This window comes from Xyrauchen texanus, chromosome 34, assembly GCF_025860055.1.
Source record: "Xyrauchen texanus isolate HMW12.3.18 chromosome 34, RBS_HiC_50CHRs, whole genome shotgun sequence".
Lineage (NCBI taxonomy): Eukaryota > Metazoa > Chordata > Actinopteri > Cypriniformes > Catostomidae > Xyrauchen > Xyrauchen texanus.
The window spans coordinates 27,252,312-27,268,647 of record NC_068309.1 but is presented as its reverse complement, the minus strand read 5'-3'; the positions used below and the strand labels follow the sequence as shown (position 1 = coordinate 27,268,647).

Sequence of the window (16,336 nt, the reverse complement as noted above, 5' to 3'; positions counted from 1 at the left end):
CAATCCAACATGCAGGATTCAACCAATGCCATTTGCTTGTTGGGTGCTTGCCAAAATTATGTGCCTAAAAAGTTTTCAAAACCAATTTCAACATAATTATTTAACTGTATGTGTCTGTATTTTAGGTGCTTAACTGAGTTTAAGAGTTTCAACTTTTTAATCACCCTTTAGCTTTTGTTGCAGTTTGCTGTTTAGTCATGCTGTATGACATGTTATTATTTTTACAAATATTGATGTAGTCTCTCAATTATGTCATAAAATCTGCATGTCTAACTATACCAAAGCCAAATTAGAAAATAGATTTGTATATGACTCCAATTAGTCATAAATAATATTGGATGTATTTCTAATCTTAAGATTAACAGAAAGTTCTTGTTACTGTCCTAACTTTGTAAGCAAAATCCAGATCTGAAATGTAGGTGGCGCTCCAACACATTTAAGCCCTCTCATATGTGCTCATCCATAGACATTTAGTCTACATTTTCAGTTCATGCACCACCCTCATTGTTTCATTGAATTTCTCTGAGTGGACTAGAAGCTTAATCTATCTAAAATGTTTTCTAATTTCTAATCAGTCATTAGAAATCTGAGATCCTCCACTTTACGATGATCTATAACATTTTATCATCAATATTCGAAAGCATATTTTTTTAGTATGCTTTACCTGCTGGATGGTATATTTGTTGCTGGACACCTAAGAAAAACATTGGATTATTCAGCCAAGCAAGCTCACTGATAAGTAAAAAATGATTATGATTTTTTAGAAAACTGGCTAAGGTAAGAGCAGACATAATGTTTTTGACTACTTGGGGCTTACAGCAGCAATGACAGTCACTTATAAGAGACACTTGTATTTGATGACAGAAATCATGATTCATTTTTAAATATTTTGTGCTGTGGTATTAGGACAACAAAATAAACCATATAATCACATTCCTGCAAATGAGAGCTTTCATTTGTTATATGACTTGTCCATTTAAGTATTAGGCAAAAGAAGACAACATTTTCATATAAATATTTATATCCCATTACCTCTAGGTGGCGCTTATTTGCGACGCAAATGTTTTCAGCCCTAATTTTGTTATATTATGTAACATAAATGCAAAAGTGATGGTATTTTCTGAAAGGTTCAGATTCTAAGTTTTCAAATGATTCCTCATATGGCTGACTTGTGTATAAAGGGACTTTACAATTTTAAGCGTAAACCTTTTTCGCAATAATGCGCATCCCTTTGGACCTGCCAGCGGAGTTTAAGGGGTTTTAAGTTAAATGTAAACATTTTTTAATCAATTTTCAATTTTCTTTAAAAATGTTTTAAAAATTAACTTTTATATATTGTCAAATGGTTGGAGTTATTTTTGGATTTTGTTCCCCCACATTTCTTACTTGTACTCTTCGTTACAGTCACTTATATCTTGATAATGCAGCTTTGGAACTCATGAGGTGTACAATTTAAATTACATTATTTTAATTGTTTTAATTTTCAAAAAATACGTTGACTTAGCCAAACTGACAATTACACTTGCAGGCTCATCCATGTGTTGATATAGTTGGTACTAAATGCTGCTGATTCATACTAGGCATCCTCCCCATTTTACATGAGTGTTAATGTAAATTTAAAATAAAAATTTTTTGTCTTCAATTTTATGCCCATTGTTCTAAAACATGTTTGACCATGACTTCTGTGAATATCCCTTTTCTCTTGGAGAGTTCATTGCTGGGAAAATCCACACACAACAGTAAGTTGATATAAATTATTCTGTTAGTATTTTTTGTCTTTGGTTTTATGCTCATTTTCTTTATTCATCAAACATTGTACAGAAGTTGACCATGAAAACTGCAATGGCTACGATCATGATGATAGTCATGACGGAAGAAGAGCAACTTTGCAGCTTCTCACCACACCATGTCCATTCAGTTGTAACCATTCAGGACTTTTTCTTCTTTTTTTCAGTCATTGTTCCTGCTGTCAATAGTTTGCCTCTCATTCCTCATGTAGTGGGTAAAAAAGTGCTGTGGACTTGTTACACTGGTGTAGCACCAGTAAACCAGCCGTCCTTGTCAACAAACCATCTTGTATGGCTGGAAACGGAGGGATAGGGGAAGTGGAGAAAATAAGGGGTCAGAAGGAGGAAGAGGTGAAGGAAAGGAAGAAGGACACAGCAAGGATTCGTCTCAATGCTGGACCCTGCGGATTGACTGGATCTGGGGGGTCTGAGCGTGGCAACCGTACTCCCTGTAGTGCCTGTACTCTCCTCCGTGGCAGTCACACTCCATAATGTACTGGTAACCACGGTATCCGGGATACTGGTAGCATACAAATCTAGTGAAAATGGAAGGCAACACAGAGGCAGCATGTAACCATGGAGGCCAAGTGGAGTATTTGATATCTTAAAGATTGACATTGTCTCTGCCTTTTCAGAAATAAAGCCACCCTCTAGCCACCCTTTAAAGGAGCCTTAAATATCCCATTTATGTTCTCCATGAACTTCAGAAATTATTTCAAGAGCTTTGAAAACCTCTTCTCTTGTGTTGTAATATAAATACCTATCTCTTATGATGGGATTACTGAAGGAACCATTGACAGTCTTTAGAGTACTTACAGAAGCTAAGAGTAAGTTTCTCATTGAACTGAAAGGGCATCTAAAGGTTCTACAGAGGGTTCCTCCAGTGTAGTATCTGAGGAACCCCAAATGGTGCCTCGAGGAGCAGAAAGATACAAATCTAACTCGGCCTAAGAACCACAAATGCTATTTTTTACATTTTGAATTTGAAGGAAGGGTCAAATAATGAGATTTCAGGCATTTGAGCAATCATACTTACGCGCCACTCATGACTTTGATGGAGCCAATCTCATTGTTGCACCATCCCATGGCCTGCAGAGAGGGGTAGTCATTACACACCTCCCACTGTCTTCCAGACATGTTCTCACACTCGAAAAGAGTCATGCGGGAATCCTTTTGCATCTGTTTCAGAATGAAGAAAGAAAGAAAAACTTGAGGCATTGCCATGCTAAATGGATGGTAACAATCAGTACCTCTATCACACAGTGGATCCTGTTACTTTCATGTCAATGATTAACAAGAGGGTGAACAAAGAGATGGTTCACCCAAAAATGAATATTCTGTCATCATTTACTTATGCTGTTGGTGTTCCAACCCTTCTTAGGTGTTCCTGTGTGAAAGTTTTAAATAAAGAGTATATGATGACAAAATTATAATTTTTGGGTGAACTGTTCCTTTTAACTATGACAAACCAATGTAAAAAGCATTTAGAAAAGTACAGAAACATTATTTTGAATGTTTATTGGTGGGTGTATTTTATGTCTCTAGTGCAGATGGTATTACTCACAGCAGAACAGATGGGGCGGAAGGACATCAGCCTCTCAATGCGATAAGAATTGCTGCCACTCCAGGCCTCCCAGCAAGGGTAATCTCCCTTCTCCAGGATGAACTGCTGGCCATTGAAGGTAGTGTGCTCAAAACCCACCCAGCTACAGACAGAAGAAACAATTAGGGAATGGAACGAGAAAGAAAGAGAGATCTTCTCAGGCAAAAAAAGATGCTTGTTTGTACTCACGCCCCACACTCAACCTTCAGGGAGCGGACAGTCTCCATGCCAAACTCCATGATGTTCTGGCAACAAGCGGTGAATTCGCAACGCCTGCCCTGGAAATGCTCCTGGTCATAAACGGTAATCTGGAAAACACATTTGTAAGGAAGCACATTTGTAACTGTGTCGCAAGATTGACATAACATTTTTAAACATGGTCGTGAAAGTAGATGTTGCTACTGCAAAAAGCAGCTTAAACCCATTTAAGGAGCTTTGTTGGTCTTAGATGACAACCAAGCTGGTCTATTTTGATGGTTTTAGAGTGGTTTTAAGCATTTGTGAGATTGTCAGACTGGTAGCCCAGCTGACTGACTAGATAAACCAGCTGAAAAACCCAACATAATCAAATGGCATCCCCAATCAGATATTTCTGCATCTCAAATCAGGTGTGAACACATTTTCGTCAACGGATAGCGTGTTACGCGAGCAACCACAGAGACATAGGCGGAAGTCGCGGGAGTGTCTATCCGAGGGTTGTCCCCCCCTAAAATATCATTAAAATATGTGTATTTTTTTTTTTTTTTTTTTGAGAAAAATGCTCTTGAGAATTTGTATGTTTATTGTCCCCCCCAACATTTTGATGAAATTTTCGCCCCTGCACAGAGACTGGGAGTTTTTCTCCCATAAGAACAAGGAAGAAATCGTGTTCACATAAACAATGTTAAGCTCGATTTGGAGGTTGCATTTTCTTCCTAAAATTAAATGTATTTCTCCACTCACAGTTAGGTTTAGGGTTGGGGTTTGGGTTAGGAAGTAGGGTTAATAAAAATATGCATTCCTGCATGGTTGACTATATCACACCATTTAAGACTAAAAACTCACATTTGTGGACATTTCACCTAAAAACTGAGAGGATATAGCTGCAGGCAGTGCTCCAAAGGGGCGGGAGCTCCAAACAACCAGCAATGATATAAGGAGCCCCTTACTTACCTAATCTTACTTACCTAGACCTTTCACTAATCTTAACCATCAGTGGAAGTGACACCCCCTTTTGAAGTTGGTGCACCCCTTTTGGTGTAAGCCCACATCCTTCTAGATAGGCCCGCCCTCTTTCTGAGATTCTACTCCCAATTGGGAGGTCTCCAGCCTGCAGCTATAACTACTTGGAGAAACTGGAGCTCAATACTTCCAGCTTTGACCACTGGGGGAAGTGGCTCAAATTTTGGTACACAATTAAAATTTGGAAATTTGGTAGACCGATTTCTGCAGCAAAACGTTCGGAAAAGTCTGGAAAACCAGCTTGGTTAGGCTGGGAGACCAATAAAGATTTTTTTTCCTTCCCCAGCAGGATAGTCTAGAACACATAAAGAATTTCTGCTTCTGCTAATCTATCAGTTGCTCTTTGTTGCAAAGAAAATTATAAAATAGTTTTACGTTTTGAGTTCTCCAGGATGAACTGCTGTAAAAATAGTTTTACGTTTTGAGGTATGTCTAGCCCAAATATAAAATTAGAAGAGTTATAAACCACTGTACCTTCCATGGTCCCATGGGCATGGACATAGGGTTTGTCAGAGCCATTGTTTCAGATATCTCAGCGCTGACTGACCTGTATGAAAAGAATCAGACATCAAGTCAGAAGAATTCATACACACGCAGTGCACATATCATACTCTGCCATGTCCACAGACCAATGACCTCTGTTAAATATCTGTACCACTACCACAAGAATGCTATACATGATAATGATCAAGCCTATTAAATCTTTTTTTCAAGCATTTCTACTCTTCCTGTCTTATCCTACATTGATAATAAACAGTAGAATTGCAAAACTGTCAAAGACAATAACATGTAAAGCACTACTGCTGCCTGTCTTAAACCGATAGTCTATGTATGACAAGCCTGAAAGTGTTTGAAAAATTAAAGTGAGTGTTGAAGAATCCTGTCAAATGCATATCAGTTCCACTAATGAAAGCCATCTTGTTCGAGTCCCTTTGTTGAAGCATAAATATCTTCTATTAATTAGCCTTGTCATAATTATATTTAGCATGTCTCATTGTATCAGTGGATCTGTGTTCACTTTTTCATTTGTATTGTAATGCAATTTGTTGGTTTTTAGCTTGTTTAATCACTATCTGTCTTAAATTTGGCAAAGGCACAGTGACTTACCCAATGAGAGAATGAGCTACGTGCGTTGAAGGGAATCCACCACGCGGTCTCCCGTTCAGTCAAATGTGGGGCTATTTATACAGGCGCCGCATCAATGGGGCTCCCTAACTCGCAGACCCAGGCTGCTGTCAGCACTTTGCTTTGGGCACCTTTTGTTTCTGACCTGATCTGTAGTCCTTTCTTTCCTCATTGCACTCTTCACATTGAAGTGATCTCCACCAATGAGCAGCCAGGTAGGCCTGTGGCAAACCTCACAGCCATGTCTCATGTCACACTACTTGATGATCAGTCCACTTTTTAAAAATCAAACATCAAGGTCTGAGTGAGGCCTGAATCAACCTGGGACAAAGGCAGACTTAAAACATCTCTTATCAAATCTTTTGCATACAATACTGAACATAATACAACAATAATGATTATTTATGATTCCAATCTCTATAGCATGGAAAAACAAATACTGTTTTTAATCAGTGTATATTCCAAAAGAGATGAAGCTCATACTGCTTGATTAAAATCCAGAACAAATAATTAATGACATTACATGTCTTAAATGTACCGTATTGTGGTGCAACATATTGCAAGTGAAAATAATGAATGAGTGGGAAAATATGTGGAATTTTAAAAAGAATATGAACCAACAAACTATATTTACATTGAAAGATGCACTAATAGATCTAAACAACATTTAGGCTTGTGACATGCATTTTTTTTTTTTTTTGTATCTTCAGTATTTGAATAGGAAATGTCTTAAAAGTATGTAAAAATGACTTCTCATACTCCACTCAAACCTCAACCAGGTCTCTTTTCAAAACAATGGCTGTACACCGACTGCAGTCAGCACACTGTTTTGCCGACAAAATGTCCAGTGTGTGTGTGTGTAAATTGTGTGTAACGTGTGTCTCTGTTAAGCTCTGTGTGTGTTTGTCCAATGTAGCTCTGGTCGTGTGTAAAAATGTCTGCATGCGCATCTGTGTGTGTGTGTGTGTGTGTGTGTGTGTGTGTGTGTGTGTGTGTGTGTGTGTGTGTGTGGATTTCTGCTGATGAGAGCAGCCACACAATGATGACAAAGAGATGAGCCAGCTCAGCAGGCCTGTGAGATGAGCATGCCCTCTTTACACACACATGCACTCTCTCTTTCTTAATTTTTTGAATCAACTCAACCTTAAACTACTTCTACATGAACATTGCTATCTTAATAATTTTTGCTGCTTGTACAGATAACATTTGGGTCAAGGACATAAAACAATTTTTGTGTCTAGATCTATTATTAATTTATGAGATTGTGAGGGAAACATATTCAAAATGCAATTCATAGAGACTCTTTCTGAATTCAAATATATTTTAATGTTTATTTTCTGTGGCCTTGTGACAGTGGTTGTAAATGTCATTGCAGCACTATACCGACATTAAATTATTAGCTTTTATTAAACCAAACCAAACCCAAAATCTCTTAAAAGAAAAAACACTTACAGTAGCTTGTTTGCGTGGAGTATAAAGTAAAATACGGTTGTGAAACCGTCCTGAGATCACACCGAAACCAATCTTAAATCTAAATGAAAAGTTTGGAGTTTCCTTTTAAAGTACTACAAATATCCAATCTACCAAATTAATTTCCTCAAAAGTGAATGGTGTAGATTGCAGAAAGTCATTTTCAAAATTCTCATTTCGTTTGTCATCAGAAAATACCATTTTAACAAATATTTGAAATTATTGAATAAGAATTTAAAAAAAGATTATAATTATATATATATATAAGATTGCACTCATGACTTTTTACAAAAAATTCTACCTAATCAAATATTTTTGAGCTAAGCATAACTAAACAAAATCTTGCATTCACAATAGAAATTTCAATAATGTTTTAAGGATTTTTCCTTTGTTTATTTGTTTTGTTTGGATTTCGAATTCCCCTTATATTTCAAGGTTTTGCCATTTATTAATGTACATTATCTTTTTTCTTCCTCTCTCTTGGTATGTTGGATATTCAATGATAGTAGGCACATTAATTAAAGATGAATTAGTACATCAAGTAATAAAGAAAACTTTTGCTTAAGTGTGGGGAATCTGATTACATGGTTTGCATGCAAGTGTCTTTATAATAATTGGCTGGTATGCACTCATAGTTGTATGATGAGTTAATGGTTGAATTAAAATCGGCTATTTTATCAAGCTGAGAAGTCACGTACTATAAATTTGACCCATTTGCTCATTGCCTAATATAAAGGAAATGCTGTTTATAAGTACCTTAATAAATATGAGTCATGGGGAATAAAGGCCATATACAGCACACCTAACAACACAACTAAACCCAACCTTTTCACTGCGGTCAAAAGTTTTCAACCTGTCGCGTGGCGTCCTCTCGTGGACTGTCAAACTTCAACGCCTCAGTTTCCTGTGGACTTGTGGCAGTGGTTGTAATATCAATGCAGCAATGCTGCAGTTTATGCTGGAATTAAATTATAAGGTATTGCGAAACAAACAAAAACATTCTTCGAAGAAAAAAATTATACTTACAATAGGCTATTATTTTTCTAATGTTTTAAATAAATACTGTTGCTAATGTTTACATCACAAACCTTTTTCTGTATACACTACATCAACTTGCCGGAGTTCATCCAGTTTATTTGTTTGGATTTTTCCGAGTTCCTTTGATGCACGTTTGCATCAATTTGGGCTGTACCACAGGACAAAAAGGGGAGACTACAAAACAGATAAACAAAATAGCCCTGCCACACACTGTTCGCTAGAATGGTCAATTCAGTGCAAGCTCGAAGACATAATCTAAAAATGTCCCCAATAATACAAATTTACTCCACTGACAACAGCCTTTGCTTGTTGCACCCCTATTGCACCCCTGACGTATAGTAGTAGCCTACATCCCGCACCTGGATCGCGAGATAGATTCAGATCGAGTGTGTAGAATCGACGCTGAGCGGAGAACAGGAGGATTCAAATACCTCTAAAGCGGGCGACCTGCTCAGCCCTTCGGGTGTGGGGAGGGTGACTGTTTCGTGTCTTTGCTGGACCGGGGGAGCAGGGAGGAGAAGGAGGAGGAACGGATAATGAGCTATTCTTGTACCAGCACAGGCAACAGCCAGGACCCATCTAGCGCTAAGAAGTCCGGCGGCGTTAATCCCGGTAGTTGCAGCGGCGGAGACTCCGGTAACGGCAACAACAGCTACAGCATCCGCGGCAGCCAAGCGAACCCGAAGCCCGAAATAACCGAGGCCATGAAAGTCAAGAAGGGCTGCAACACGACAGACGTTGGGGTCCCCGTCACCACTGAGGACGAATTGCTCGCGAACAAAACAATCAGCCCCGAAGATGTGCTGGGATTGCAGAAGATCACTGAAAGTAAGTGACCGACTGGGTCGGAACACACTCTGAGTATTTCGGATTATATCAGATAATTAGCAAACCCGCTGCGCAAAGCTATTGAATTGATTGCGGTTTGTATCAACGTAGGAGGCTGATTCACGTTTCCGTTCACTGAGTAATCGATCATCTTGTTTATGAACATCAAGACCGTGCTTGATAAAACGCGCCATATTGTAGATCTTAATAACACCACGAAGGACATGTTCAAGAAATAGATTCAGCCAGTGTGTTTCTCAAGCAGCAGGCGTTAAACCAACAGTCACATCTCAGTCTGTTGCCATCTCCGTGCACACAATATATCTTTAGTAGGTTTATTAATCCTTACTGATCACACTGCTGAAATTTAAGTAATCAGAGATAATAGTTGATTTAGGTATTTGAATGAAATACATGGCATGCACCTTGACAGTCCTCAAGGATCAACTAAAATTAACCTCTTCAGTTTGTTCATCCTAAGTATGTTTAGGTAACAGGTGGCAAATAAGCCCAATCCATTACTGTTTTTACAGGCCTGCCTTATGGCTTATACAACATCAACACCTCAAGGATTGTCTTGAAGAGACTACACATAAACCTCTCGTAACTGCCACCAATAAGTTCATGATTGGATAATTTTATTAACTTGTGTAGCATGCTCAATTAGAGCGAGATTGAACTTGAGCATTGTTGGGTGTTTCTCACAAAACCTGTAAAGAAAATGTTGTGGTCCTATTTTACTTTAAAATCAAAAGAAACAAATTATAATAATATTTAGCAAATGGACATTTTTAATTATTGTCAACAGTTATTTACCCTTTATATATTTATGCATTCTCATTACTGCATAACAAAAAAAGATGGAAAAGTGATATTGTCATCTCTGAATATTCTCAACCCTGATATATTATTTCACTTGTGAAGGTTTTATATGCAAAAACTTTGTACAACAGCATCTGTTTTTAAAGAGATAGTTCAACCATAAAATGAAAATTCTGTCATCACTTCTTCACCCTCATGCCATCCAAGATGTGTATGACTTTATTCTGCTGAACACAAAGATTTTTAGAAGAATATCTCAGCTCTGTTGGTCCATTCAATCCAAGTGAATGGTGACCAAATCTGTGAAGTTCCAAAAAGCAAATAAAGGCAGCATAAAAGTAATCCATAATCCTCTAGTGGTTAAATCCATGCCTTCTGAAACCACCCAATCAGTTTTGGATGAGAACAGACCAAAATAATAACTCCTTTTTCAACATAACCCTTGGCATCGGTAGTCTCCTTGGTGATCAAGTTCAATTACAATTCTTAGCATCATCTCTGCGCCTACGTCAAGCTCTAGGAAGTGTAATCGAGCTTGAAATCATGATCGTGCCTGAATGCAATAACAAGATGTTCAGTGAAGAATGATTTGAATTTTGGTCTGTTCTCACCCAAAGCCAGTTAGATTGCTTAAGAAGGCATTGATTAAACCACTGCAGTCTTTATGCTGCCTTTATGTGCTTTTTGGGGCTTCAAAGTTTTGATCACCAATCACTTGCATTATATGGACCTACAGATTTGAAATATTCTTTTAAACATCTTTGTGTTCTGCAGAAGAAAGAAAGTGATACACATCTTGGATGGCATGACAGTACATTTTGGCATGATTATCTTTTTGTATTAATATTTAAAAATGTAAAAAAGTTTTTGACAGGCTTCATAAGAATCACCCCATTTCTATTACCAGCCAAGTCTTGATCTGGTTAATGTGAAATTGATTGGTCTGAACTTGCAGCCTCTGTATCACTTATGGCCATATATGACATATTTTGCATTAGTCACCACAGTTCCTTCCTTTGTTTCTGCCTCGCTCTCTCAATTTCCTTCTTATTCATGCAAATGGTGTTTATCAAATTGTTCTTGCTTCCACTTCCTCACCCACTCACTCATATAGTTACACTTCCTAGGCATTTATCCTTCTCTTCGCAGCTGTCTTGCTTGGTTTATGGTTAATGTTCAAGTATGTCATCCCTTTTCCCATATGACCATAAAAAGATCTACAACATATTGGCATGACTCAGTCCCTCTGAAGAATCTTGTTAACCACAGCTTGTTAAATACCTGTTTTAAAGACCCTTTGAATTTGCATGAAAAGCAATGTGGAAGTTTGAGTGGGACATATCGAAGGGCACCCCATGGGTATGAGCTGTGATTTATTTGCTAGTCTGTTGCAGGTGGTATTAGCAGGAGGGGCAGTCTCATTAAGGCTGTCAAATTTTAAATGAGAAAATTCATAAAGAATTCACATTCTTTTTAGAATATTTATGTAATGTGCTGATACCTCCCATTTTATATTAAATCTAGTGTTTTGTCTTCATGTACATTAATATGTTTATTACTGTGCCTGTTATTCTACCCTGGCATTAAAAGCAGCAGTAATGTTCAGCAATTTGTTTGGACTAAGCTCATAGTAAAATAAAATGTGAAAAGACTTACATGCAATATTTTACTACAAGTGACTCTGAATTCAATACAATTACGCAATAATTAAATACAGAAAAAAACACGAACCAGTGTTTTCTTGTATATTATTTTTAATATTAATATGCATAATATTTTATATATACCTTTTACATATGCTATACCTGTTAGTCTTCAAGTATATTGTTCCACGTGTAGTTATATCACTGTATCTTGTGTTATATTATTCAGGCATTAATCCAGGCATTATAAAAAGGGAAGTTTGGATTCATAGCAAAATGTTAAAACATATATTTAAGACCTATATTTATGCAACAGCACACTTTACTCATCTCACTCGCATAAAAAGACCGATTCTGTGTTCCTCAAAAACATGGAAAGAACAATCAAACAATTATGCCAAATTAGGTAAATAAATGCTTTTAGAGTGTTCATTATATGAATCTCTAGCATTGACAGCTGAATACTGAAGAGTCTGGGCAGTAATCTAGTATAAATATGGTTGTAGAACCGCAAGAGTTCCACCTAGTGCACAGGGCTGTGTACTGTGTCAGAAGTTAATCTTGCAAATTCGTCGTGGATTTGGTGTGAATTTATGGGCCGTTTAGACTGATCAACTTCTTGGGCTGAAACAGACACAGTGCAACAAATAATTTCCTTTGAAACTGACACTGCATCAAAAAAAGGCATCGCTCTTGCACAAGACACTAAAAAAAAAACAACCATTGTACTGGGATGCTCTGGGGGTGAGGGTCTTGTTTCTTGCAGAATGGAACATTTCTATGTGCCCTAACAAATGCAGTAATGTGCAGTTCATCTTTGTTTCCAACCCACTCAATCAGCATGTTCATTTGCTCAAAGCAGTTACATAATTTCACCTGTTTGCAGTGTTTTACTTATTAAGTCTTTGTGATGAGGAGGATGGCGTGGCTGGTGCTGAATCAGATTCAGCGGGAGAGCGAGATAAAGGGGAGCCGGAGACGCTGGTCGAGAGAGGGAGAGCGAGAGCGAGAGATGCACGTGGCCACGTTGTGTGTCTGTGTTCATGTTTGTTTTATGTTGTTTTAAGTTTGAATTTCTCATTAAACTTTATGTTGACTGTTCCTGCCTGCTCCTTGCCTGTCCTTTAACTGTTACTGTCTTCCTGTTGGGCCTCAGTGAACATCTGAAAAATCCTGCCCACACAAATCAACAAAACTGTGCTTTGATCACAGTATACATAAGATGTTTTTTTCTTTTTGGTGGGTTGCTATGATTCATCAAGGGACTCTAACCTCAGCTCTGATGAATGCTGTGAAATCTTGTCAGTTTTCATCTTGGTTCTTTTCTTGATTTGTCGACATTTGAAATATTTTTGCTGTTCACTGTCAATTATCTGGCTCAAAGACAAAGCACGACTTGCACTTTATGGATTTAGAAGGGCTAAACAATGAGCTTTTCACATCAGTTGATCTTATATAGAAAGGATAGTTTACCTTATATATTAAAAATTGATCATAAACTTGAATTTATTTACTAAGCTGTTAACACAAATGTTATGTAGAACAATTGATAGAAGGATGTAAAAATAGCTGTTGGCACCTAATTATTCTCAAAGGGACCAATATTGTCACCCTGAGCTAATTCATTGCTTACCCATATAAATACTAAAGCATATTTTGAGATTTTAACCATGACACCAGACTGCTCTATTTCTGCAGGTGGGACTCCTCCAAAAAGGAAATTTGTACTTTAATTCACCAAAGTGGCATTCAACTGATTACAAAATATAGTCAGGACACTATTTGAAAAAAGTCATTTTTGATCAAATCTAGACAGGCCCCATTTCCAGCAGCCATCACTCCAACATCTTATCTTTGAGTAATCATGCTAAATTGTTAATTTGGTACTAGAAAAATCACTTGCCATTATTTCAATCATAGTTGAAAGCTATTTGGTTCGTTAAATGAAGCTTGATGTTGTCTTTGTGTTTTTGAGTTGCCACAGTATGAGTCTTAAGGTCAATATTAGGTCAAAAATGGCAAAAAAGAAACTGCTTTCTCTAGAAACTCATCAGTTTAGCTTCATTCCCAAAGGGTTTGGAAAATTAACACCAGCAGAGTTGCACCATTTTTGAGATGCCAGTGAGGCTGGTATTGGTGCTATGTCATACCTGCGAGTATCTAACAGCAACAATGAACATCACGCTACATTCCTCATGGGAAAGTCCAAGGTAGCACAGCTGACACCATCAACAGTACCTAGGCTGGAACTCGCTGCTGCCATCTTAGCCGTCCGTCTGGACAAAGTGCTGAAAACTGAACTACAGTTTCAGTTGAAGAAATCTACCTTCTGGTCAGACAGCACCATAGTTTTAAGGTATATTGGAAATACTACAAAGAGATTCAAAACATTTGTGGCAAACAGTGTCTTTCATTAATTTCCATTTACTCACAATTACTGGCGTCTCTTTAGTGCATGTCGGTTCAATTTTACAGTCCCCAAAGTCCTTTGTTCCATTATCCGTTGTAGTATATAAATCTATAGGAATCCATACTATCCATACGATTTTGGATTTAATGTATTGGCCATCCAATTTTGGCTGTGGAAGCTTGGCTGTGAGTTGATGAACGCACTTCAATTCCACTTAGAGGTTGTTTTACATGTGCTTCTTTTATTAAATCTAGCAAAAAGTTATGACTGATACATTGATGTAAATAAAGATAAAATCAAATCTTTACATATTGGCTACAACAATCATTGTTTTGAGTAATGAAGGCTATACAATGTTTGAAATTGCCAAAAAAAAACTGAAGATTTCATACAAAGCTGTACACTACAGTCATCAAAGACAAAGGACAACTGCCTCTAACAAGGACAGAAAGAGATATGGAAGGCCAGATGTACAACTAAACAAGAGGATAAGTACATCAGAGTCTCTCTAGTGTGAGAAATGGATGCCTCACATGTCCTCCGCTGACAGCTTCATTGAACTCTACCTGCTAAACACCAGTTTCATGTACAACAGGAAAGAGAAGACTCAGGGGTGCAGGCCTTATGTGAAGAATTGCAAAGAAAAACAAAAAGAAAAGGTTAGAGTGGGCAAAGAAACACAGACATTGGAAACAGATAATTGGAACAGAGTGTTCTGGATCTTAACCCCATTGAGCTTTTGTGGGATCAGCTAGACTGTAAGGTGTGTGAGAAGTGCCCGACAAGACTACATCTGCAAAGCTGTCATTGCTGCAGGTGGAGGAAGAAGTTTAAGAAGTTCTGATTTATTTTTAAAAATTGTAATAATAATTTTTCACGTTATTAATGTCCTGACTGTACATTGTGATCATTTGAATGCCACTTTGGTGAATAAAAGTACCAATTTCTTTCCATAAGAGCAAAATGTGTACATTATTCCAAACTTTTAGCTGCCAGTATAAATGTTGTTTACAAAAATTTGACTGAATTTTGTTATGAAGTTGAAAAATGGACTATATATAAAAAAATTTTTTGTGTAAAAGACTACTTTAGAATAAAAGTTCTGTAGTAAAACTTATATACTAACTATGTTAAAGTAATGATTCACCAAAAATGTACTTTTTTAAAATTGTAGTCGTCTTGTCATTCCAAGCCTGTGTGTTGCTATTTTTCAATAAAACTCAACAGGAGAAATTTTAAATAACCTCTATGAAGCTCTTTTCCATATAAGGACAGTTCATTGTGACCGTAGCTGTCAAGTTTTCTTTTTAATAATGGGCTTGATTTAATTAGATCTAATCAATTAGATGTTATAAAAATTTGAAAAAGTAAACCGTTGATACATAATTTCTAACAGTTCAGTTTGGTTTATCAAATAGTCCTCTTAATTATTACTTTGCTAAAGGGGAAATTACGTCATTTCCAAGTAGCAATGTATCAAGTGACATTTCCTGTCAATGCAAAGGCCTTGACTCATGAAAATGAGTTGATACACAGCACCAGGAAAAGGAAGTATTAGAAGGTCAGAGGATGTTCAGTGAGATCATTGTTGTTTTCAATCACTGCAAATGTCTTTCCTGAGCCTGATAGTCTTAAAATTGCAGTATGATACCATTAGCTCAAGATTTTTGGTTTACAAAATGTTAAACCAGTACCATTTTTCTGTTCTCACTGCATGTGGTTTGGGCTTCCTGCTTTGATGATACTAAATAGGTCATACAATGGCTTTCCCTAAGGTTGATTCTCTGAATTCAGAACTTGGCTTTAAGGCAAAATGGAGGGAGTACGGTGAATAGGGCCACTTAAAAAAAATAAATAAATAAATTGGCCTAATTTACCTGAATTCACCCTTGTTCATAATCTTCTTGAACAATCAGGTTTGCTTGTATTTTTGTCTGTATGTTTTCATTAGGGTTTGGCCTCTAGTTGACTCTAGTTGTAACCTTAGACACCAGTAGAAAGTCAACCCCTATTCACCAAATATTAGCCATCCAGCAGAGGGTTTCTACTGTATTTCACTTCCTGTTTTGCATTGTTAACCATATTTCAGTCTGTTGAAGTTCAGTTCTTGTAAAACTCTTGAGTATGATGCCTAAATGAATCCAGTGGTCTTAATGGATTGTAAAGTGGATATGGAAATCTAAAATACTTTATTACAAATTGGGTATCTTAATTTTTTAATTTGATTTATTTTGTAATATTATTTGACTAATTTAGGCAATATTTGAGAACACACTTCAACTAAAATTAAGAGATCTTGACAAGAAAATACCCTCCATCTATTTGTCTGCTGTCTGTATTTAATAATAAAATACAGGCAGTATAACTTTGATTCTTGAAAAGTCTATTG

General features: G+C 37.0%; 2 protein-coding genes across 2 annotated transcripts in view; one reads left to right on the top strand and one right to left on the bottom strand.

Moving 5' to 3' along the window:
* Positions 1–1,754: 1,754 nt before the first annotated feature.
* On the bottom strand, positions 1,755–5,805 carry LOC127627314 (beta-crystallin A3-like). The gene is made up of 6 exons (XM_052103660.1): positions 5,719–5,805; positions 5,086–5,158; positions 3,580–3,698; positions 3,352–3,493; positions 2,824–2,966; positions 1,755–2,323 (listed from the first exon to the last, which is right to left on the bottom strand). Exons 2-6 carry the CDS (start codon positions 5,128–5,130, stop codon positions 2,176–2,178), a joined length of 597 nt encoding a protein of 198 aa, XP_051959620.1. The 5' UTR covers positions 5,131–5,158; positions 5,719–5,805; the 3' UTR covers positions 1,755–2,175.
* Positions 5,806–7,849: 2,044 nt separating this feature from the next.
* Positions 7,850–16,336, top strand: part of LOC127627312 (protein unc-119 homolog A-like) — a 30,382-nt gene continuing 21,895 nt past the window's right edge. Inside the window, exon 1 of the mRNA XM_052103658.1 lies at positions 7,850–9,072. Coding sequence (XP_051959618.1) covers positions 8,781–9,072 — 292 coding nt within the window. The 5' untranslated portion in view covers positions 7,850–8,780. The remainder of the gene's footprint in view (positions 9,073–16,336) is intronic.

Excerpts from the sequence above, each read along its gene's own strand:
- LOC127627314 (XM_052103660.1), bottom strand. The coding sequence starts at position 5,130 with ATGGCTCTGACAAACCCTATGTCCATGCCCATGGGACCATGGAAG. Across the intron at positions 3,494-3,579 it reads CTGAAGGTTGAGTGTGGGGC|CTGGGTGGGTTTTGAGCACA; the intron begins GTGAGTACAAAC and ends TTCTGTCTGTAG. Across the intron at positions 2,324-2,823 it reads ATCAAAGTCATGAGTGGCGC|ATTTGTATGCTACCAGTATC; the intron begins GTAAGTATGATT and ends CATTTTCACTAG.